This window comes from Pimephales promelas, chromosome 9 (assembly GCF_988280905.1).
Source record: "Pimephales promelas chromosome 9, fPimPro1.hap1.1, whole genome shotgun sequence".
Classification (NCBI taxonomy): Eukaryota; Metazoa; Chordata; class Actinopteri; order Cypriniformes; family Leuciscidae; genus Pimephales; species Pimephales promelas.
The window spans coordinates 36,991,848-37,017,128 of NC_142777.1; the positions used below are offsets into that span (position 1 = coordinate 36,991,848).

General features: G+C 37.0%; 1 protein-coding gene across 2 annotated transcripts in view; it reads right to left on the reverse strand.

Moving 5' to 3' along the window:
• The window catches only part of dock2 (dedicator of cytokinesis 2), a 103,902-nt gene that overhangs the window by 60,986 nt on the left and 17,635 nt on the right, over positions 1-25,281 (reverse strand). For both annotated transcript variants that reach the window (XM_039654900.2, XM_039654898.2), the window contains exons 18-25: positions 23,986-24,083; positions 23,812-23,901; positions 22,607-22,707; positions 20,500-20,634; positions 14,503-14,611; positions 12,845-12,915; positions 12,061-12,167; positions 1,616-1,758 (exon numbers count right to left, since the gene is read on the reverse strand). In XM_039654900.2, coding sequence (XP_039510834.2) covers positions 1,616-1,758; positions 12,061-12,167; positions 12,845-12,915; positions 14,503-14,611; positions 20,500-20,634; positions 22,607-22,707; positions 23,812-23,901; positions 23,986-24,083 — 854 coding nt within the window. The remainder of the gene's footprint in view (positions 1-1,615; positions 1,759-12,060; positions 12,168-12,844; positions 12,916-14,502; positions 14,612-20,499; positions 20,635-22,606; positions 22,708-23,811; positions 23,902-23,985; positions 24,084-25,281) is intronic.

The following is a 25,281-nucleotide window of genomic DNA, read 5'->3' on the forward strand; positions in this document are numbered from 1 at the left end:
TCTTTTTTCAAGTCATTTCGTTCGTAGAATTAGCCAAATGACTCGAAAAAAGATTTGTTTATTTTGATTAACGAGTTCAAAAAGGAGAGTCATGAACTTGCATCACAGAACAGAGCAAGGCGAGTATTTGTGCTTATAAAACATAAAGTTTTTAATTTATTTTTGAAATGAGCGATCGTTTCGCTTGATAAGACCCTTATTCATCGTCTGGTGTTGTTTAAAGCCCTTTGAAGCTGCACTGAAACTCTCATTTGGACCTTGAACCGTTTGGACCTCATTGAAGTCCATTATATGGAGAAAATCCTGGAATTCATTTCTTTTCGACTGAAGAAAGAAAGACACGAACATCTTGCATGACATGGGGGTGAGTAAATTATCAGCAAATGTTTTTTTAAAAGTGAACTACTCCTTTAACATCGCCTTATTCAATAACATGATAAAACTTTTCAGAGAGTTTTATACATAAATATAAACTATATTTAGGGCATTAATGGGTTGATCTCCTGAAGAGTGCAAACACTGCTGTGTTTCCTTAGCACTTGTGGCATGACGGACTCATTACCACGGAAAACGAAGGACGACATACAGAGAGACAAACCAACCCTTAATTAAATAACAAGATAAAAGCAGTCGCACTGTTAAAATTATGATTACAATTACTTTTCATCCCTTTTAAATAAATAAATATATGAATTGTATTATAATTATCAAATATCATATCATATATTATTTAATATATATTTTGAAATTTGATATACATATACACATACCTGTTATATTTATACGTATAGTTATGCCACAGATGTTGTCGATAGAAATTCACTTGTTTTAAACCCAAAACGTTCCTCTTAGAGCAGCAGGACCAATGGTGATGTAAACACACACACACACACACACACACACACCAAAATGACTTTTTGTGTGAGATTGAGCAACAATTTGGTTTAAACCGGCAGCGCTGATAAACACACGGCTGTGTCCTGACCTCTTTCATTATCTCCCTCTCTCTCCGTCTCACCGGTTTCTTTGTGGAAGTGGAAGTTCAGGAAGTTCAGTGTTTAACTGCATCACCGTTTCGGAAAGTGAGATTAGAGCATCAGACTTCAAAGAACCCGAGTGTAATCCGCTGCCATTTTAGTAATTAAAAGCCGCTCCGGGTTTTACATCTAGGTGAGAGTGTGTTTTTGATTAGATGCATTTTTATAATCGTAATCCTCAGAAACTTCCAAATTCCTGCTCAAAAAGTGAAAAATCAACTATTTTTAATCACTATTTGAATAAAATACAAATAAATTTCTCATTGAGTGTATTGGTGTGTTCAAGTCCTTCTTGGAAGTGTGTATTTACGACGGCATGTGCGTTCTAGTTACGTTGGCGGTGCACTTTCTCTTAATAATTACATAAAAATTCAGCAAAGTTCTTAAACTCTATTTATAGAAAAGGAAGAAAGATGAATGTGTATCAAGTGCGTTCATGTGCGTTCAACATGTAAATACAGTCTGACTTGACTTGACTTGAACGCACCACATCTATAAACCCTCCATCTGCCCTGCCTCACCGACTCCTGCTGTGATTGGCTGGTGTATTAGTGTGCTGATCTCTGATTGGCTCTTACCACGTCGTTGCGGCTGAGCACTTCCAGGATGTTGTTCAGGAGTTCGACGCTGTTCCTCTTCTCGCCCTGATTCGCATCTCCCACCACAACCAACGCCTCGCTCAGCTCGCGGAGCATCATGGGTAACAAGATGTCCCGGCAGTCTGGAAATGACATCATAACGCAAAACAGTCAAAACGGTCTACTTATAAATAACATAGTTAAATAATTCAATTAAAATAATTTTCGTCTCCAGAAAATAAACTAAATATTTTTAGCAATAAATGTAAGCAGTATTAAATATTTACAATATATATATAGTGAGTGAGTGAGTGAGTGAGTGAGTGAGTGAGTGAGTGAGTGAGTGAGTGAGTGAGTGAGTGAGTGGGTTAGTGGGTGAGCGAGTGAGTGAGTGAGTCAGTGAGTGTGTGAGTGAGTCAGTGAGTCAGTGAGCGAGTGAGTCAGTGAGAGACTGAGTGAGTGAGTCAGTAAATCAGTGAGTGTGTGAGTGAGTCAGTGAGCGAGTGAGTCAGTGAGTGAGTGAGTCAGTGAGTCAGTGAGTGTGTGAGTGAGTCAGTGAGTGAGGCAGTGAGTGAGGCAGTGAGTGAGCGAGTGAGTGAGGTGAGTGAGTGAATCTGTGAGTGAGTGAGTGAGTGAGTGAGTGAGTCAGTGAGTGAGTCAGTGAGTCAGTGAGTGAGTCATAGAGTGAGTGAGTCAGAGAGTGAGTGAGTCAGAGAGTGAGTGAGTCAGAGTGAGTGAGTGAGTGAGTCAGTGAGTGAGTGAGTCAGTGAGTCAGTGAGTGAGTCATAGAGTGAGTGAGTCAGTGAGCGAGTGAGTCAGAGAGTGAGTGAATGAGTCAGTGAGTGAGTCTCTGAGTAAGTGAGTCAGTGAGTGAGTCTGTGAGTGAGTGAGTGAGTGAGTGAGTCAGTGAGTGAGTGAGTCAGTGAGTCAGTGAGTGAGTCATAGAGTGAGTGAGTCAGTGAGTGAGTGAGTGAGTCAGAGAGTGAGTGAATGAGTCAGTGAGTGAGTCTCTGAGTAAGTGAGTCAGTGAGTGAGTCTGTGAGTGAGTGAGTCTGTGAGTGAGTCAGAGAGTGAGTGAGTCAGTGAGTGCATGCGATGCCATGTTATGCCAAAAAATTATACATATGAATCAGGATGGACATAATGAAAATTTTTCATTTAACCATTTACATATCAAATTCTAAAATATATAGCATAAATGGGAACAAAATGGTCATGAAAAAAAAAAACATTTCTACAGTAATTATTCCCGCAGTGGAGTTTAAACACACGAGTGTTGAGGTCCGTTTCAAGGCTCTTCAGATTCTGTCTGGATACAAACCAGCTTTTAAAGTGAGTTCAATCCGCCGCACTTCATGACGGACTCTCACTCAAACAACTTTTCCTCTGCCTCTTAAAACCAGCCCATTAAAAGCTCATTTACACTCTGGCTCGTTAGCATCTGATTATCAACGATGATCAATCTGATTTCACTGAGAGAGCCAGAGTCAGAGAGAAAGACGGATTAAGCAAAAAGTGCAGAACAAAAATGCTCCTTACAAAAGACAAAGATGGCCACATTATTTTTCATTTTCATTTTTTTAGAGAGAGAAAGAGTGAGAGAGTGTATACTTGTGTGTTTGTGTGTGTATATGCACCTATGTGTGTAAGTGTGTGTGCACATATGTGCGTGTGTGTGTTCCTTGTAGGGACAAGTTTTGGTCCCCATGAGGAAAACAGCTTATAAATCATACAAAATGATGTTTTTTCAAAAAGTAAAAATGCATAACGTTTTTTTTTTATGTATTGTGGACACTTCATATTGAGCAATAATATTGACTTGACGACACTGACACTGAGCTGGATGAGCATATCCATAGATAAACAGCTTTATAGATTAATTGAACTCATCCCACAGTTGAACTTGACGAGGTATGAACGCCCAGCCAACGACACGGCAGCAGTTTGCATCATTGAATCATTATTTACCCGTTTATCACTGCAAAGAGCTATAGAAATAAAGGAGGCTTATATAAATGTATTTTTAATCTTATATTTTACTATTATTTATTTCTGAATGCAATGCATATATGAATTGCATATATATTTATGCCATGGTATAATATTATTGATATATCAAAGAATCAGGCTATTAACATTTAAGAAATTGTATTGCGATTAAAAACTACAGAACTATTAATGGTGACTTAATAGTAATGACATCTATGCAGGTCGAAGAGCCACAGTCTAAGCATGCATCGGCGTGTGAATGTTTGCCGTTGACCTGATCTTCCTACACAAACACGACCCTTCTCTCATCACCATCCCTCTCTCCGTAAGAGCTCAGAACGAGTCTCAGCGGGCGGCCTTTTCTCCAAGGCGAGCGAGATGCATCACGAAAAAGCAGATGATATAAATGCAATGGGTTTCCGGCACTCACAATAACCCTGACGGCGTGCATCCCGGCAGAGAACGGGCAGTTTAACGTACGCTTACAGTATTGTTGAACCTTCAGTCTAGTAAATAAATGACAATCATAAACGTCGGCACTTATGCTAATTACTGAGGCGAATGGTAATTGGATTTGTCACACTTAATGTCCCTGTGAGATAAAGAGCGATGGAGAGAAGGACTCCTCGGAGAGAGAGATAAATGCTGCTGGGGATCGTCCCGGAGGGAATATTGAGCGATCTGAGCTCATGAAGGGCTCAACGGTGTCACTTTTTATAGTGTCCCGTTCCATCATCAATATCAACGCCAAGAACAACAGGAAAATGTGCCGTCGAGCATTTTCTCAAGGCCGCACTGACCCTTTCACCTTCTGGACTGTGCAGTGCTCAGAGAGTGTGTGTTTCTCACCGTCATGATCCAATTGAGCCATAAAAACATGAAAAACACACATAGCTTCAGCTTTTAGCATCATGCAACACATCAAGAATGACCTGAACACAACACACACCAGGAGTTCAGGCTCACGGCGTTCTCGGCTCGGCTGAAACGGTCTTGCCTAACGGGAAAAAACACTTACTCAACAGACTCTTTATTAGTGTGGACTGATCCTGGCCGAGAGCCACGCTAGTGGACGGCAGAAGCTGCTTCATGCATCACTTAGATGACTTTCACAAATAATGCATTTTGAAATTCAAGGAACGTGGAAATGAATAATGGTAAATATGCACATCTGCCAGTTACCTTTCTTACAATCCTCTATTGTTTTCTCTGTCTGTCTTAAACATCATAAATCATTTTAATGCAATGTTTCCTGCGAGGAGTGAAAACTAAAGAGGGTGATTCGTTCACAAGTGATTAGGTGAGACGTCATAGTTAATATGCACTATTATGATCATGTGAACGGATGGAGGATAAAATAAAAACATAAAATGTAAATGATAATGAATGATAAAATTCAGTGAAACTGAATAATATACATGCAATAAATTCAAAAGCATGTGCAACTATAACAGTTAAAATATATATAAAAATAAAAAGAGCAAAAGTATAAAATAAAATTATGCATTAAATAAATAAATTAATTATTATGAAATAAAAGCATGCAAAAGTCACACTGTGTTTCCCAAACTCATGATAAATTACAATTAATAAAAATAAACTAAAATGTGTAAATAAATAAATAATCATAAAAAACAATGTCTATCAACTATAACAATTAAAAATAAAATACATTGAAATAAAAATAAGATAAAGAAAGAAAGAATGCAAAAAAGGACAGACAGAATGGTAGAATAATAGACAGACAAGTATGTGTATTGAGTGAACTTAAGAGGTGTGCACTTAATTCGTCACAATGTGTTGATATAAACAAATATTTTCATAGGCTTTTCCAAAATTTTTAAATTGGACACAGTTATTTTCTTTCAAGGCTGTATGTTACCAAAGCAACCAACGTTACCAACGTCTCAAACTCTCTCAAACTGTCTTAGAGTCTCAAACGGTCTCAGTCTCAAATAGTCTCAAACAAAGTCTCAAACAGAGTCTCAAACAGTCTCAAACAGAGTCTCAAACAGAGTCTAAAAACAGAGTCTCAAACAGTCTCAAACAGAGTCTCGGAGTCTCAAACAGAGTCTCAAACAGAGTCTCAAACAGTCTCAAACAGAGTCTCAAACAGAGTCTCAAACAGAGTCTCAGTCTCAAACAGAGTCTCAAACAGAGTCTCGGAGTCTCAAACAGAGTCTCTGAGTCTCAAAAAGAGTCTCAAACAGAGTCTCAAACAGTCTCAAACAGAGTCTCAAACAGTCTCAAACAGAGTCTCAAACAGTCTCAAACAGAGTCCCAATGACTCTCAGAGTCTCAAACAGAGTCTCAAACAGCGTCTCAAACAGTCTCAAACAGAGTCTCAAACAGTCTCAAACAGAGTCCCAATGACTCTCAGAGTCTCAAACAAAGTCTCAAACAGAGTCTCAAACAGAGTCTCAGAGTGTCAAACAGAGTCTCAAACAGAGTCTCAAACAGAGTCTCAAACAGAGTCTCGGAGTCTCAAACAGAGTCTCAAACAGTCTCAAACAGAGTCTCAAACAGAGTCTCGGAGTCTCAAACAAAGTCTCAAACAGAGTCTCAAAAAGAGTCTCAGTCTCAAACAGAGTCTCAAACAGAGTCTAAAAACAGAGTCTCAAACAGTCTCAAACAGAGTCTCTGAGTCTCAAACAAAGTCTCAAACAGAGTCTCAAACAGTCTCAAACAGAGTCTCAAACAGAGTCTCAAACAGAGTCTCAAACAGAGTCTCAGTCTCAAACAGAGTCTCAAACAGAGTCTCGGAGTCTCAAACAGAGTCTCGGAGTCTCAAAAAGAGTCTCAAACAGTCTCAAACAGAGTCTCAAACAGTCTCAAACAGAGTCTCAGTCTCAAACAGAGTCTCAAACAGAGTCTCAAACAGAGTCTCAAACAGAGTCTCAAACAGAGTCTTGGAGTCTCAAACAGAGTCTCAAACAGAGTCTCAAACAGTCTCAAACAGAGTCTCAAACAGTCTCAAACAGAGTCCCAATGACTCTCAGAGTCTCAAACAGAGTCTCAAACAGAGTCCCAAGGAGAGAAATGGAAATCAAACAGACTCTCAGTCTCAAATGGTCTCAGTCTCAAACAGAGTCTCAAACGGTCTCAGTCTCAAACAGAGTCTCGAAGGACTAAATCACAGTCCTGCTGAACTTCTGGAAGAAAACCCAGCATGAGTATTTAAAAACTAATCTAATCTCAGTAATGTGTCTGTCCTTCTCTCGGGAGGAAAAGATCTTCACAACTACTCCCTGAAGAATCATAACTCGGGCCTTTTCTCTCGGCCAAGAAACCTGCGTTCATTTTCATCTGTCGTTCCATCCTGAGACTTCACAATAAACTATTTCACATGGTAATAAGATGCCATTTCAATTACCCAGCTGGCCCAAACCAGACGGACCCACCATACCGTGCCAGAGAGAGAGACAGCGTGTGTGTGTGTGTGTGTGTGTAATGACATCAGCATTGAAGATTGAAATGAGAATGAGCTTTAACTTTGGCTCTTCTTGCAGCACTTGAAGGTCTAATTCAATCCGCTTTCTATTACCAAGATTTTAGATGTTCGTGCACAATAGTACTCAACCTGCTTCGTCACGCTGTTAATATATATATTTCTCCTTGATGAAATGTGTTAAGCTTCGAATTCACCTGTAATTCTCTCCTGCCGGGCGGAACCAGAGCGCAGCTGTAAATTGGATCCTCGGCTGTCTAAAATGTTGTTAACATGCAGATGACATCGGACATTCACCGCATCGTCTCCATGCCTCTTATGTAGGCAGGACTTTCAGAGCAAAACATCCACCAGTTAAATAGGTCTCGGACTTTTAATGCAAGACACAACTGGCAAAACCACTGCTTTTTACAGGCACTGGTCAATTTTGCCTTATTTTGCTTCCATAAATTCCAGGCTTTTAAAGCTTTTTAGGCGAGAATATTATCTCAAGCACCTAGCAACCAACACAGAACACCCTAGCAACCGCATAACAATGCCCTGGCAACCATTCTAGCAAACTCTCCAGTGTCAAAAACAAACAAGCTCCACTGACTCACAAAATGTAAAAATCGAGTTGGCAAACGCTGTAAAAATCAGAGCCAGTTTCACTGCCAGTGGAATTACTCGTTTTGCTCAAGCTGAAAAGTTTTAGCTTAAGGATCTTAAAGCCCGCTAAAGTCTCGATTATCAATACCGATTCCAAAAATATTCCCATTTAAATCCCCTGTCTGAGAGCCCAGTTGAAAACCGTGAAATTCAGCCCACAGATCCTGAACCGAGTGCAACGCTTCCATCAACAGATGGTGACACGGAAAAACACGGGGGGGCTGAAAGAATAATAAAAAATTAACAAATAAAGAGGGAAATGCGTTTTCTCTGGTGTAATGCCTTTTAACCCAGCAGGATAAATAGTCGGAAAAGCTCTCCGCAAACCGTAACCATAACAACAGCCACATTAAGGCCTGAGTGGAAAAAACTTTAATTCACTTTCACTGCATTTGAATTAGTCAGATGAGATTTGTGTGTGTGTGTGTGTGTGTGTGTGTGTGTGTGGCACTTCATCATTTTAATGCATCAGCAAAGAGAAAGTGAATAATGGCAAATGTGTGCATTACTCTGTGCTACTGCGTGCTTGTGTGTGTGTGTGTTTGATTTTCATATTATTCTAGTTATGTAATGTAAATTATCATTATGATCATCAAGCCTAGAATTAATACATCATTAGTATCACACAGTTTGGATACCTGAGAAGACCTAGTATGAAGAAACTAATTCGTAGTGCATTAATAAAAACACACACACACATAGATACATATACACACAGCAAATTTACTAAAACAAAAAAAATGTATAAATATAACATCTAAATATTAATAATAATCTAACAGTAGAACTAATACTAACATGCACATGGAAAAATGAAATAAATAAAGTATACACACCTTAGAGGTTCATCGCTCTTATCTCAGTTCACAAAGAAGAAAGCAAAGTTCACACAAAAGTATAAATGGAGATCATTATATCTTATATTATAAAGTGAAATAAAATGTCAGAAATTGAGATAAAGTTCTGAGTCAGAAGAGAGATGAGTTTATGAAGCGCTTTCATTAACGCGTGCTGATGTGTGTGTGTGTGTGTGTGTGCAGGATCACTGGTCTGGGATCAGATCCTTTCTGTGTTGTAAAACTGTTGATTTAAAGATCTCTTTTGAGTTTCTGGGTAATTCACACGCACTTTCTTTCTTTTTAACGATTCAATAATTTCTGTCTGTCGGGTTTGCGAGCGGAATAATTTGAGCTAACTGCTCTCATATTATTATTCATGAATCTAATTTCACCTCAAGAGGAAATTAAATGTGTCGAATGCAGATCCACATTTGAGTGTGTGTGTGTGTGTGTGTGTTTGTGTGTGTGTGTGTGTGTGTGTGTGTGTGTGTTTTCCATTCCAAGGCCTGCCTGCCTATCTATCTATCTATCTATCTATCTATCTATCTATCTATCTATCTATCTATCCATCCATCCATCCATCCATCCATCCATCCATCCATTCATCCCTCCATCCATCTATCCGTCTATCCATCCATCCCTCTATTCATCCATCTATCCATCCATCTGTTCATCCATCTATCCATCCATCTGTTTATCCATCCATCCATCTGTATATCATCTATCTATCTATCTATCTATCTATCTATCTATCTATCTATCTATCTATCTATCTATCTATCTATCTATCTATCTATCTATCTATCTATCTATCCGTCTATCTATCTATCTATCTATCCATTCATCTATCTATCCATCCATCCCTCTATTAATCCGTCTATCCATCCATCCGTCTATCCATCCATCCATCCGTCTATCCATCCATCCATCCGTCTATCCATCCATCTATCCATCCATCTGTCTATCCATCCATCCATCCATCTGTATATCATCTATCTATCTATCTATCTATCTATCTATCTATCTATCTATCTATCTGTATATCATCTATCTATCCATTCATCCATCTATCCATCCATCCCTCTATTAATCTGTCTAGCCATCCATCCATCCACCAATCCATCCGCCTATCCATCCATCCATCCATCCATCCATCCATCTGTATATCATCTATCTATCCATTCATCCATCTATCCATCCATCCCTCTATTAATCTGTCTATCCATCCATCTATCTATCTATCTATCCGTTTGTCTATCTATCCATCCGTCCATCCATCCATCTATCAGTATATCTATCTATCCATCCATCTATCCTTTTATTTGAATTTTTTCAATTTATTTGATTTATTTACAGTGTCCTTTTTATCCGTTTTTATCCATGTTTAATTGTTTGTTTGCATTTTTCATTTTATTTTTGTTAGTTGTATTTTATTATACCAGTTTTTAATTTTTTAATGCTCACTGCCACCGGTCACAGTTCCCATCATGCCTTGTTTCTCCAACCAGGTGAGGGCGGTCACATAGACGAGGCTAATACGGTACAGGTAAATGAACAGCTTATAAATGCGTCATTCCTCTCGCGCTCATTTCGGAGTGACATCCCACAAAACGGGGCCTCATTTTCCAGCGGCCGGCCGAATAAATTTCAATTAAAATGCCTGTCAGGGCAGCTTACGGGGAACACGGTGATTCAACAATAAATAAAATGACATGAATATATGAATAAGTAAACAGCTCGCCACATCATGCAGGACAAAAAAGGAATCCTTGCACTGTGACATCAAGTAGCTCTGGACCAATCAGAGGAGGCGAAGGAGCCACACTCATGAATATTTATGAGTGAACGCACCGGACACTAATGGAACAGCCAGCTTGCGATTGTGCTCGTAAAATGCATGAATTTCCTACTGAAACCCGAGGTCTCATGCAAACTAAGAGGATGTCGAATCCAAAGATGGTCATTTGCCTACAAATCGGATCTGATTACACAGCAAACTCTTTTAGCCGATCAGAAAACAGATCAATACCATGCAGTTCTGGTATCTAAAATATCACAGGCAAACATGTCTGTCAGAATATCGACTACGATTAATAATTAAAAAAAAATGCACATGAAATGCAAGAACTCATCAAATCAGATAAAACACTTAATGTGAGTGTGTGTCTATCATTAGTGGTGGACAATCCATCATTACTCTCATGAGCAAAATCATCAGCCTTTAGTAAAACACACACACACACACACAAACATATTCATCATCCGTCTGCAACTCATTGAAGTTAAAGAGCGCGCACACACACACACACACCATTTATCACTTCATAGCATCTAGTTAACAGGCCGTTTGGCAGGAGCAGGCCAGAGGCTATCATATAAACCTAGAGAAAAAAGAGCGGAGGAAAATAACAAATGAAACGAGCTGTGAGAAGGGAAGAGCGCATCTGATCATCTGTGCAAAGAGACATTTACATTTAGGACTCGAAAAATAGTGCAGAATATAAATATCGCTTTTTATCTCACAAAATGCTAAGGCATTTATAGTGAATTTGAACGTTTACTAAACGCAAAATGACGCATACAGCCAATAAATTCAGCAAAGTTTCAATATAGTGACAATATATGTATTATTTTGGTAACAATCAACAAGTGTAAGAAGATAAGCACTTAAAGGAGTAGTTCATTTTAAAAAAAAACTTTTGCTGATAATTTACTCACCCCCATGTCATCCAAGATGTCCACGTCTTTCTTTCTTCAGTCGAAAAGAAATGAAGGTTTTTGATGAAAACATTCCAGGATTTTCTCCATATAATGGACTTCAATGGGGACCAAACGGTTCAAGGTCCAAATGAGAGTTTCAGTACAAACTGCAAACTAATCAAAGGGCTTTAAACGATTCCAGACGATGAATAAGGGTCTTATCTAGCGAAACGATCGCTCATTTATCAAATAAATAACAAAGTTTAAGTTTTATAAGCACAAATGCTCGCCTTGCTTTGTTCTGTGACTCTCCTGTTCAAACTCGTTCATCAAAATGAACAAATCTTTTTTGAGTCTATTCGTTCGTTACGTTCGTCGAATGAATCAAATGACTCGAAAAAAAGATTTGTTCATTTTGATGAACGAGTTCGAACAGGAGAGTCACTGAAACTCTCATTTGGACCTTGAACAATTTGGACCCCATTGAAGTCCATTATATGGAGAAAAATGCAGTAATGTTTTCATCAAAAACCTTCATTTCTTTTCGACTGAAGAAAGAAAGACATGGACATCTTGGATGACATGGGGGTGAGTAAATTATCAGCAAAAGTTTTCAAAAGTGAACTACTCCTTTAAAATTACAACTCAACAAATACCTAACAATAATTACAAAGCATCAACAAACACTAAAAACTCAGTGAATAGTAATAAAATAATCCTATAAAAATGTATTCATGCTGGGAATTCAAAAACCTTTAGATTTTCAACGGGTTCTCAAACTTTTATGTGTGTGTGTGTGTGTGTGTGTGTGTGTGTGTCACCTTGTCTGTGGAAGAGTTTGCTGCTCACTATCTCAGTCATGGACGTCACTTTGGGTTTCTGTAGTTTATCCGGGGGAATGCAGGAGTAGAAGTCATACAACAGCTTACTACACACACACACACACAGAGAGAGAGAAAGAGAGAGAGAGAGAAAAAAATTTATCAATAAAAGTAGAAAAAAACAAGTTTAAAGGGGCTTTAATGCAAAGGAATCCATGCATTGAATGCCTCATTGCATTGGCAATGAGTTTTGTGATGTTTTCCTCAAGTTTAATCAGCACAACAGTTTGTATTTTTAGTAAAAGATAAAAATAGACTAAATTAATCCATCAATTAATGCGAAAGCTGCTGCAGGCAAGAGAAAGCGACCTGCGTTTTATTGATCGAGTCTGCATGCCGCAGAAACTACTGTATCATATCGACCCTCCTGTGCGGCGTGTACAGTGATGAATCGGACGCCACTCGAAGCTAAACACACACTAGATAAAAACAGCTTCTGCAACCTGTAACTCACTCCTCAAACTCATTAAAAACTGGAGCCTCAGTTCCTCGCATGATCAGCTAAACTGGTTAAAGTCACATTACGGTTATAATAGCGTTAGTGCTTGAGAGAAGCTCTGGTAAATGTAGGAGGACGGGACATTAAAGACCATCAGAGTGAAGGATTGATTTCTGCAGTTACTGATGTCACAAACTTGATGTGGGTCATCAAAGTGTCATCAAGCACGATATATCAGTCATTACGGGATCGAGAAGAGTCTGGACTGATTGTTATAAAACTCACCTGAGGAGTTTAGCATCGAAAACCGTCTCCACATCTTGCAGGACTGTGGGCAAGTACTTCAGAGCAGCCACCTATACACACACACAATATATAATGTTATAAAACTTAACATTAAATTCTATAACATTATGCAAAATTATGTGAATTACTGTAAATTGTGTTGAGGGTGAGGTGAGCAAGTATGTGTTACATTTCTACTGTATTTATTAAATTTAGTGTATTTTAGGGTGCTTGTTAAGATCTGGCTAGGGACAATAGATGGAAACTAGCACTTGTAGCTAACTCTGGCTTGTTTACAGCAAGTAACTTGTTTTTTGATCAATGAGCATTGTCCCCATCAAATAAAATAAATTAAATGAACAAAGTATTATTTTATACATTTTTTAAAATAAAACATTTCATAATTAGGGCCGTCAAACGATTAATCACGATTAATCGGATCCAAAATAAAAGTTATATATATATATATATATATATATATATATATATATATATATATATATATGCACACACATGCATGTATATTTAAGAAAAAAAAATATTTATATATAGAAATATTTATATTTATACATAATATAAATTAAATATAAATCTATATACAGTATATACAAAAAAGTTATATATATATATAAATAAATGCACGCACATGCATGTATATTTAAGAAAAAAAAATATTTATATATAGAAATATTTATATTTATATATAATATAAATTAAATATAAATCTATATACAGTATATACATGAAAATATTTCTTAAATATATACAAGCATGTGTGTGTCTTATATAAAAAATAATTATACACAGTGCACCCACATATATTATGTAAACACAAACTTTTATTTTGGATGCGATTAATCGTTTGACAGCCCTATTCATAATATAAAATGATTTTGTTACAATAAAAATATGTATTATAACATTTTATATAATATTAAATTGGTAACACTATATTTAAAATAAGGTCTAATTTGTGAACATTAGTTTACAAACTAAGAATAAGCAATATATTTTTATTTTTATGAACCTTTGTTATTGTGTTGTACTATCGCTGATTGTTCTTGTTAGCTCACAGATACAAATTATGATTTAAATAATGTATTCGTAAATGCAGAAATTAACATTAACTAAGATTAATAAATGCTTTCAAAATATTTTTCATTGCTTGGTCATGTTAATTAATGTGAACAAATGAAATTATTGTAACTCACTCACTCACTCAAAAATTCTCTTTCGCTCTATCTCTCTCTCACACACACACTAATTTGTTACAATAAAAAGAGGGTCTTATTGTAGTGTGTTACCCATATATACCCATTACATATTCATTTTATATTGTGTATACATATTTAATGATATGTATATTTTTTATATACTGTATTTCGAAAAACGCAAAAAAAACATCAAGAAATATTGTATATATTGTATATATAAATATACAAGCTAAATTGTGATACTCATCATATGACACCTTTGTACTGAATTAATGACCAAACTGGCTCGATTACACATTTTCACAAACCCGAGTGAACAGAATCTATCAATCCCAGACTTTCACTGCGTGATCAATCATGTAATGTGTGAATTATGCATAACTGAAGTGAATTCAGTAATTAATAAATTAGCACAGCACTAATAACACACACACACATTCATACCTGCTGCAGTAGTGTAGTGGTGTAGTCACTTTTCATCAGGTTATTGATCGACTCAAATAAACTTTTGAGAGATTCTTCAAACTCGGCCTGTTCCTTGCCTTCATACAGTCTGAAGAGAGATAGATAGAGATATTGTAAATATCTCTTCAATGTTGTAAATATACGAATAAATCTGCTAGACAAACACAACACAGCCACAGTATCAAACTGATATTGGTTAAGATCCATCCCCATACGGCACACAATAAACATATCTCTTCCCTAAACATGTATTATTGGTTTTTTTTTTCATTCATATTTATATATATGTGATGTCAAACAATAAAAATATTTAATCGCACAATAAAAAAAAATGTACGCCATTAAAATGGGTTTGCGTTAACGCCGTTAATAACACGTTTAACTGACAGCCCTATTGAGCTTTTTTTAATCGAGCATTTGAGCTTATAAAACTTAAACTTTGTTATTTATTTTTTAAATGGCCGATCGTTTCGCTTGATAAGATATTCATCGTCTGGTGTCGTTTAAAGCTGCACTGAAACTCTCATTTGGACCTTGAACCGTTTGGACCCCATTGAAGTCCATTATATGGAATGTTTTCATCAAAAACCTTCATTTCTTTTCGACTGAAGAAAGAAAGACATGGACATCTTGGATGACATGGGGGGGAGTAAATTATCAGCAAAAGTATTTTTAAAAGTGAACTACTCCTTTAATAAGACACAGCCCAAAGATTCATCTCTCTCTCCTGTCTCTGTCCATCAGGTCAGATGTGTGGAGATCAGTGCCGTCTCTCTCTCTCTGGTTTATCTGTCTGTCAGGAGTAACTCGGCACAGATGTTATAGTCGGTGGGCTTTCTGAGGGTGGAGATTATGCTGTGACACATGACAGTATTTACCGTGGTACCGCTGAAGAACAGACGTGATTACTGAAGCATTGTTCCTATAATCCACATGAGAGCCACAGTTAATACGCCACCTCCAACCCCACACACACACTCACGAGCTCACAAAACAATGATGCATAGACAATATATTCTTACATCAAGACAAGTAGATGTCCATTTCCTAGAATTTGTAAATTCACAGAAAAACATACACACATGCAAAATCTCTTAAAATGAGTTCTAAGCACAAATGACGCAAAAAATGCACTCGTGCAAAGATGTTATATATTCATTAAATAATAAATACACCCGCCAGCAAACCACTGTAAGGATTCTGACAAGTCGCTCATTCTGCATATGGCGAAAAACACACACTGTTAATCCTGATAGTGGGTATGAATGAGAGTCATTAGAGCATAAAAAGACCACTCAAAGAGATAAAACTCACAAAGAGCATGAAGAATGTGTGAGAGGATGACAAAACTTGAAGAAACCAGCACACACACACACACACACACACACACAGAAAAATTCTGTTTAGAATACAGACCGTTCTGGTTCTGGATGCTGATTGGTCAACACAACATTCCAGCAGGGTTAAACACACACTAACTATCAACCACTGGATCCACTAGTGCAAAGATTCACAAACTGTCCGTCACACTTAAAATATTTACTTAATAGTTAATATTTCACACATTTGCATGTTCTTGGTCCTCTGATAACTAAATAAATAACTAAATAAAAATATAAATAACTAAATAAATAGTAATGAAAATTTGAAATTTTGTAAGTTTGTAAGTTTAAGTTCAAGCAATAAAATTACTAAATAGAAATAGACACTGAAAATGAAATAAAAATTGAATGATATATAAAATAAAAATCCTGAAAATGTATCAATATTAAAACTATAAAATTAAGTATTCACAAAAATATTAATAAATAATTTATATTAATAGTTAAAATGTAACTATACTCTGATGTTGGTAATGGTCACAATGACATGCTGGTAAACAAATAAAATATTTCATAATTTTTCGCGTATTATTTTTATTTAATTTATTTAAATTTACTTTTATTTAAATGTCATTTTTTTTATTATTTAATTGTTCGCTTTTTAAAACAAATATAATATCTGGTTGGGAAACCCCACGCTAGCGGAAGGATGACAAATCAGAAAATGTTTCAATGAATCGTTCTTGTTTAATAAATCTGGCTGATTATCTTTTCAACACAAAAACAAAGAAGTCATTAAAACAAAAAAGCAAAAAAAAATATGCTTTATAAGTTTATAAACCAACTTTACTTTATAAACATTTCATGCTCGAGGACAAAAAACTTCCCCAAATTGAAGAATCACCCAAATATCTAAATAATAAATAATTCATGAATAATTTGGGGTAATTTTCCCCTCCAATTCATCTTTTCAGCTATTTAATATAAAGGCTTTATTAAATTTCCAGAGCTTGCACCCAACCCAGGCGTTCCCACACCCACGTGGTGAAAAGACTCTTCGCTCTGGGAATATAATGTGTGCGGTTTAATCTGGACGTATCAGAGAGTTATTTTAAAAGCTCAGAGCAGTAACCCCTTCCATCAAACTCCATTATCAGAGCGAAGCGCCTCCTGCCGAGACTAAATCCAGAGTGAAAACACTCGTGCTGAGAGACTTCAGACTAATAAACACTGAAAAATCATCCGGCCGTGATGGGGCCGCATTTCTGGAGCTGTTAGGATGCATCAGCATACTGTGATAAACAGACTAGTTAATATGAGATGGATGGATGGAATGACAGACAGAAACAGAGATAGCGAGATATATAGCGATAGAGTGATAGATAGATAGATAGATAGATAGATAGATAGATAGATAGATAGATAGATAGATAGATAGATAGATAGATAGATAGATAGATAGATAGATAGATAGATAGATAGATAGATAGATAGATAGATAGATAGATAGATAGATAGATAGAAAAATCGACAGACAGACAGACAGACAGACAGACAGACAGACAGACAGACAGACAGACAGACAGATAGATAGATAGATAGATAGATAGATAGATAGATAGATAGATAGATAGATAGATAGATAGATAGATAGATAGATAGATAGATAGATAGATAGATAGATAGATAGATAGATAGATAGATAGATAGATAGATAGAAAAATCGACAGACAGACAGACAGACAGACAGACAGACAGACAGACAGACAGACAGACAGACAGACAGATAGATAGATAGATAGATAGATAGATAGATAGATAGATAGATAGATAGATAGATAGATAGATAGATAGATAGATAGATAGATAGATAGATAGATAGATAGATAGATAGATAGAAAAATCGGAACAGAAATCGGAACAAAACAGACAGACAGACAGACAGAAAACTTGATAGACAGACAGACAGAAAGGTAGACAGATAGATTAATCGATAGACGGACAGAAAGACAGACAGAAAGAAAGATAGACAGACAGAAAACCGATAGACAGATAGACAGACAGAAAGGGGTAGACAGATAGGAAGACAGACAGACAGACAGACAGACAGACAGACAGATAGATAGATAGATAGATAGATAGATAGATAGATAGATAGATAGATAGATAGATAGATAGATAGATAGATAGATAGATAGATAGATAGATAGATAGATAGATAGATAGAAAAATCGATAGACAGATAGATAGATAGATAGATAGATAGACAGACAGACAGACAGACAGACAGACAGACAGACAGACAGACAGACAGACAGACAGACAGACAGATAGATAGATAGATAGATAGATAGATAGATAGATAGATAGATAGATAGATAGATAGATAGATAGATAGATAGATAGATAGATAGATAGATAGATAGATAGATAGATAGATAGATAGATGCGTTTATTGTCATCAAATGCAGTTTGCAGTGAGAGAGATCTATTGCTCTCTCCTGTCGGTCATTAGTGTGAGCGCACACACACACACACACACATTAAGATTCATTTAGCAGCTGTTTTAGCATCAAAAACTATTAGGCAAATTAATGATGCAATTATCTGCTACACAAACCTGATGACTGAACACACTGTACAACACACACACAGTTTGTGAACCGCGGACGCTTCAGCGAGCATTCGTAACACAACGCAAGTACACAAACACTAACAACTCCACTTTACCTCGAACACCTTCACAGCAGAGCAGCAGAAGAGCCAGCTAAAGCTAGTTCAGTGTCTGACACGTTTATATATGCTGTTTAATGCACACACTGATACAGTGCTGTTTGTGTGTGAAGCTGTCACAGGAACAGTGTGAATGAGCATCAGCCACAGTGTGTGTTTCTGCGGTGCCGCTCGATGACGGCATCCAGGGGCCCCACAGGCAGAGTCATCAATCACACACGGGCCCTTAATGACCGTCAGCCATCGCTGTAACGCTCCTCGACAAAACGCCGCAGACAGAGCGTGCCGGAGGACATGCGACCCTGTCAAAACCCCTAAAAAACGAGCCCTTAATCTCAGCCCAAAGCAGCTGGACCTTCATTTGCCTGCGTTTTGTTGTGTTTTCAGCCCACGTTCAGATGAATGAAAACACACACTGCGCTCAGAATAGAGGACTAGCATATACTACTCGTCACAGATCTTTCTCATTGGGTTTCTCGCTGTTTTCAAAAACATCTCAAGCTGAATTAAAAAAAAAATATTAAAAATATTCTGCATAAACAAAAATACAGTATTGCATTTCTAGTGTGTCAAAATTGAATATATCAATGGCAGTTGCCTGTTTATATTGGACAGTCAGAAAATTTTACTCAGAAAATACATAAATTATTAATAAATAATACAATTAATTGAAGAAAAATGCAAAATAGCCGTTTTTACATCTGAAACAATAATAACTGGATGGCAATTTCTTAATTAAACATAATGAGGTCTGTCATTCAAAAGTTTGAGGTCAGATTTTGTTTAAAGATTTTAAAAACTGATCAACATTTATAATGTAATTAACTTTCTATAAGGTAACATTGTATTGGAACAAACCTGAACAAAAAATGTATAACATCTCAACAAAAATATATACTATTTTCAACATGATAATGATCAGAAATGTTTTCTTGAACATCAAATCGTCATTTTATTATGATTTCTGATTATCATGTGACACTGAAAAATTAAAAATTAAAACTTTGTTTTTATTTTAAAATATGTTCGCACAGAAAACAGTTATTTTGATTATTTTAGTTCATCAATATTTCAGTTTGTACTGTATTTTTGATGAGCAGAACAAAAACATTAAAAGATCTTACTGCCCCCAAACTTTTAAATGGTAGTATGAGCTTTTGGAAACGTTAGAATACTAACATCAGCATACTATTAAAACATTATTTCACAATTATAGTAGTCTAGACACAGTTATATATTGTGTCGTATGCAGCATGTATTACACTATTAATCGATTTCAAACACAATCAACACGCCGTCCATGAGAATATGACCAATCAAATGACAGATGCAGAGGTCACATGACAACATCTCTCTTACAGTCTTCATTGTGATATTTTTGAGGAAGGTTTTATTCTGTTCAAACTCGAAAATGAGTGAATCTTTTTTCGAGTCATTTGGTTAGAACGAAATGACTTGAAAAAAGATTCGTTCATTTTGATGAACGAGTTTGAACAGGGGAGTCATGAACGCGCATCACAGAACAGAGCAAGGCGAGCATTTGTGCTTATAAAACTTCAACTTTGTTATTTATTTATTAAATGAGCGATCGTTTCGCTTGATAAGACCCTTATTCATCGTCTGGTGTCGTTTAAAGCCCTTTCAACAGTTTGCAGTTTGCACTGAAACTCTCATTTGCACCTGGAGCCATTTGGACCCCATTGAAGTCAATTATATGGAGAAAAATCCTGGAATGTTTTCATCAAAAACCTTCATTTCTTTTCGACTGAAGAAAGAAAGACATGGACATCTTGGATGACATGGGGGAGAGTAAAAAGACTTTTTAAAGTGAACTACTCCTTTAATGCTGTCTGTGAGTCTCGTTTGGTGTTCCTAATTCGTTCATAATGTCTCTCTTTAAGAATGGATCGCACAAACTTACTGAGAGTAGAGCATTCGGGAGCGGACGATGAATTTGAAGATGTACTCGAGGGCTTTGAGCGTCCTCAGGATGGGTTCACAGGCCTCTCCTCGACTCGACACATCCAGATACGTCTTTAGCACGGACATCAACTTCCTGCAGCACACACAACGAGATGGAGAGAGTGATCAACAGTAATCAACAATAATTCTCTAAATAACTTAAAGGGTTAGTTCACCCAAAAATGAAAATTCTGTCAGTATTTGCTCACCCTCATGTTGTTTCAACCCCGTAAGACCTTCGTTCATCTTCGCAACACAAATTAAGATATTTAAGATATTAAGATCGCTCCTGCATACAGTCCATAGGCTTCTTGAGGGACTGGCTCTTGCTGTCCCCGAAAAGTCATTAAAGTCATCGTTAAAATAGTCCAAGTGACTACAGGGGCTCAATCTTAAGTTTATCAAACGACGAGAACACTTTTGTGCGCAAAAAAACAACAAAAATAACAACTTTATTTCAACTATTCACTTCCTTCGCCATGGGCCTGTAGTCAGTTAACGTAGTGTGATTGCGTAGAGCTACGTCACACGTAGACTCACTATTGGCCGACGCTGGTCATGTGTGTGATGCGTGTGACGTACAATAACAGAAGCTTACGCTATTAAACTAGTAACCTGACTCGCGCAGAGGGAGAAATAAACGAATCGTTGAAATAAAGTCGATATTTTTGTTGTTTTTTGCGCACAAAAGTGTTCTCGTCGTTTGATAAACTTAAGATTGAGCCCCTGTAGTCACTTGGACTATTTTAACGATGTCTTTAATGACTTTTCGGGGACAGCAAGAGCCAGTACCTCAAGAAGCCTATGGACTGTATGCAGGAGCGATCTTAATATCTTAAATATCTTAATTTGTGTTCTGAAGATGAACGAAGGTCTTACGGGGTTGAACAACATGAGGGTGAGTAAATACTGACAGAATTTTCATTTTTGGGTGAACTAACCCTTTAAACTAAATGAATTAAACTACAAAATCAAGATACTTTGAAACACACAAATTCACTAGAACACACGACTAACGCTGTATGTCAACAGAAATGCTATTATGACGATCTCATCTTCTATGCTTTTTAACCGTTTATCTTTCTTTAGTGTGAAATGTTGATGTTTGAGCATCAGTCACACACACAGTTCTTCTCTATATGAGTGTCAGTGTTTCTGAAACGCCTCCATTGTAGTCTTGAGTTTCTCCCGGGAACGAACACGTCACAATATTCCTCATTATAATAATAAAGGGGCGGGGCCTGGTTGAGTTAGTTAGTAGTGTGTTAAACTGGCGATTATGGAAAGGGGCGGGACATTTCCCAAACACACTCGAAGCACTCGACCAATCACAACACACTGCTCCAGCCGACCAATCAGAGCACAGTGTGCTTTCAGAAGGCGGGGCTTCATAGAGACAGAGTGTTACTGACAGACTGGGAAGAGAGAAGCCGCAATAAAGAGGAAAATAATGTGTTCAAGCATGAAAACCTGTTTGAGTAGAGCCTGAAACAACATCAAGACGTTAAAAAAGGGCATAATAGGTCCTTTTTAATCATTTATTCACTACCTTATTTGTTACATGGTCCAAGTGACCCAATTCTGGGTGGATATGATCCACGAACGTGTGGCGCATGGATTCTGATATTCTCAGATTGGTTTCATGTGTGGAAATAAATCTGCTATAAATCATACATGCATTTCCATCTGCCATGTGTTCCCGGATATCAATGCGAGTCATATGTCATTGACAGGGTGACGGTGACGAACGACGTCGACTCAACTGCGATCACATGACTCTTTTCAATGGTGCGACGGAGGACGAAGGCTCAACCCGATTTCTTGCTGACCTTTAAAGATGTCCGTAAAGCAAAAGCTTATTTTATCAAATCATCTGCGTCTATTACAAATCGTGACTTTTTTTAGCCTAAGCATATAGTGTAAATGCAGATATGGGTCACTTTGAAAAGTGGAAATCAATTGAATTGGGCATGTATCTGAGGATGTGCAACAGATTCATGTACATGCGAGGCTCACACACACACACACACTGCCATCTAGTGTTGAATGAAGAGCGTTTGACTCACTTGTAAGCCAGCGTGGCGCTGAAGTGTTGTTTGATATACGCCTCCAACACAGTGTTAAAATGCTGAAACTTTCTGTCGGCGATCAGACCGATGATATAGATCTGAGAGAGAGAGAGAGAGAGAGAGAGACTCATCTGCAATGCATTAATTATAACAGTCGTTCTAAATCATTGAAAACAAATCTTTCTGTCTTTGTTTATTCTTATATTCTCATTATCTATAATTTAGGGACTAGAATCTGTTATTTGAAGTGATAGTCACCCTCGTTTAGAAAAATGATTCATAAATAGAGTAAATAATGGGTTTTCAGTTTTCTTGCAGGGTTTGGGTTAGTCATCCTTTATATAAACACAATAGAAGTCTTTAAAATTACACTCTTACAAATAAAACTTCTTTATTGGTATCGATGGTCCCATAAAGAACCTTTATCGGCCATGGAACCTTTTAATTGCAAGAAAAGGTTCATTAAAACATTCTTCACAGTAGCCATCAAACCGTATTGACTTTATAGCCCTTAATCCTGTAATTGTGGACAAATGTGGGCACAGAGGACTCAGGTGTGATCCTTATTTTTATTTATTATAAATGTTATATCATTGTCTTCGATAAAGTTTTGTCTATCCATTTATGGTGTTTTTTTTTATTTTGGGGGTATTTTTGAATTTATTTACTTCAAAAAGGACCATATTTTCTATGTAAATTATGCTTATTTTTATGTTTTATTTATTTATTTATTTTTTAACTACATTAAAATATCATTCCCATAAGTTCTCAGAGCTAAAACCTAAAGATGAAGTGACTTTGCTGTTATTTTGGCTTATTTTTGAATGCTCTAAATTACAGATTTTCCCATTCATTTCTATGGCTGCCCATTTTTGACCCAAATACAAGATTAACATTGTAGAATTGAGTAAAAAAAAATTGTGTGTGTACAGGAGGCAAACTTAGGAAAAGTAGCCAAGTCTTGTACCGCTCAGAACAAGGGAAGTATTTATTAAAAATAAATCAAAACTATTTTGCCCACAATCGTCCAGAATACGGTTTTAGGGTTAAGAAAAAACGGTTCTTTGGGGAACCAAAAATGATTCTTCTGCAAAAACCCCATTTAAACCATTGTTTTTCCAAGTGTGTGTGAGAGTGAGTGAAAGTGAGAGTGAGGGAGCGAGTGAGAGAGAGAGTGAGTGTGTGTGTGTGTGTCTGCTTACCAGAGCGTCAAACACCAAAATATCGTAGTCATCAGTCTGAGAATGTTCCATCATGATGTTGAACAGGGCGTCCAAGGTGTCCTGCAGGAACTACACACACACACACACACACTCATAAACTATTGTGCATACTGAGCTACAGATGCTCATGTGTAATTTAAGTGCAACACACACCTTCACAACCTCCTCTCCATCAATGAGTTTGAGTTCTTGCAGGTTTTGTTTCAGCATTTCCGGACGAGTCCTCCACTTCAGCAGACCCAACAAACCCACTGAGAAACACAGACACTGACTCTTAATCACGAGGCATTAATGAATCTGTTTAGTTCATGTGTTTAGCAGTGAATATGTCCGTGTGTGTGTGTGTGTGTGTGTGTTCGTTAGAGTTGCATTGTGATGGATGTTTCCGGAAGATTCATTAGCGTGATTAACGGGCTTTCTCAAGAACAGCTGTTACAGCACACCTGCGTCTCTGTATGTGTGTGTGTGTGTGTGTGTGTGTGTGTGTGTCCTTAAAGGGGCCTCAAGATAAAAGTCATTCAACAATGTGTGTGTTGTGTGTGTGGATGTCCGTGTCCCTAAAGGGGTCTCAAGATAAGTCATTCAACAATGCGCAAATGTATGTGTATGTGTGTCCGTGTCCTTAAAGGGCCCTCAAAACAAAACTAATTCAACTGTGTGTGTGTGTGTGTGTGTGTGTGTTCTTAAAAGGGCAATCAATAGCACACAATCAGATAAAAACACAATTAAAATAGTCTGCTCTACTATTATAGAGTCTCATCAGTATGTTTTGTCCGTATAAATATCAGCATCTGCACTAAATTGCATATTTTTGCTCAGTTTGTGCCTCTGAATAAAAATGATCTGAGTTTGAGCTCCATATTCTCTCTATATCATATGAGCCATAAAAGCCTGATGCATCAAATATGATACTAAACAAAAAAACACATTTGCATTTACTTTCTTTCTTAACAATAAGACATTTCTGGTGCATGTTATTGTAAAGCGTTTGTTTGTCTGGTCATCTTTCATCACAGAGTAATAACCTGCTTGGAAATGACTTTCCTTTTCAACCAATGTCATATCGAGACCTCTTATTATTCAACTTCCTGTCATGTAGAAACACTTTTCACCACCTGATGAATAAAATCATGTTTTTCCTCCCTGAAGATCTTTTTTTTTTTCACTTGGAAATTCATCACATTACAGAAGTGAAATGGACTGTGAATGTCATTTCATTCAGGATATAAAAGCTTGTTTTCCCCATTCCCCCAACACACACACACACACACACACGTCTGGTTCACTATCTTTGTGGGGACTCTCAATAGACGTGATGCTTTTTATAGTGTACAAACTGTATATTCTCTCCCCTTACACTAACCCGACCCCTAAACCTACACATCACACACACAACTTTCTGCATTTTTACATTTTCAAAAAAAATCATTCTGTATGATTTTTAAGCTC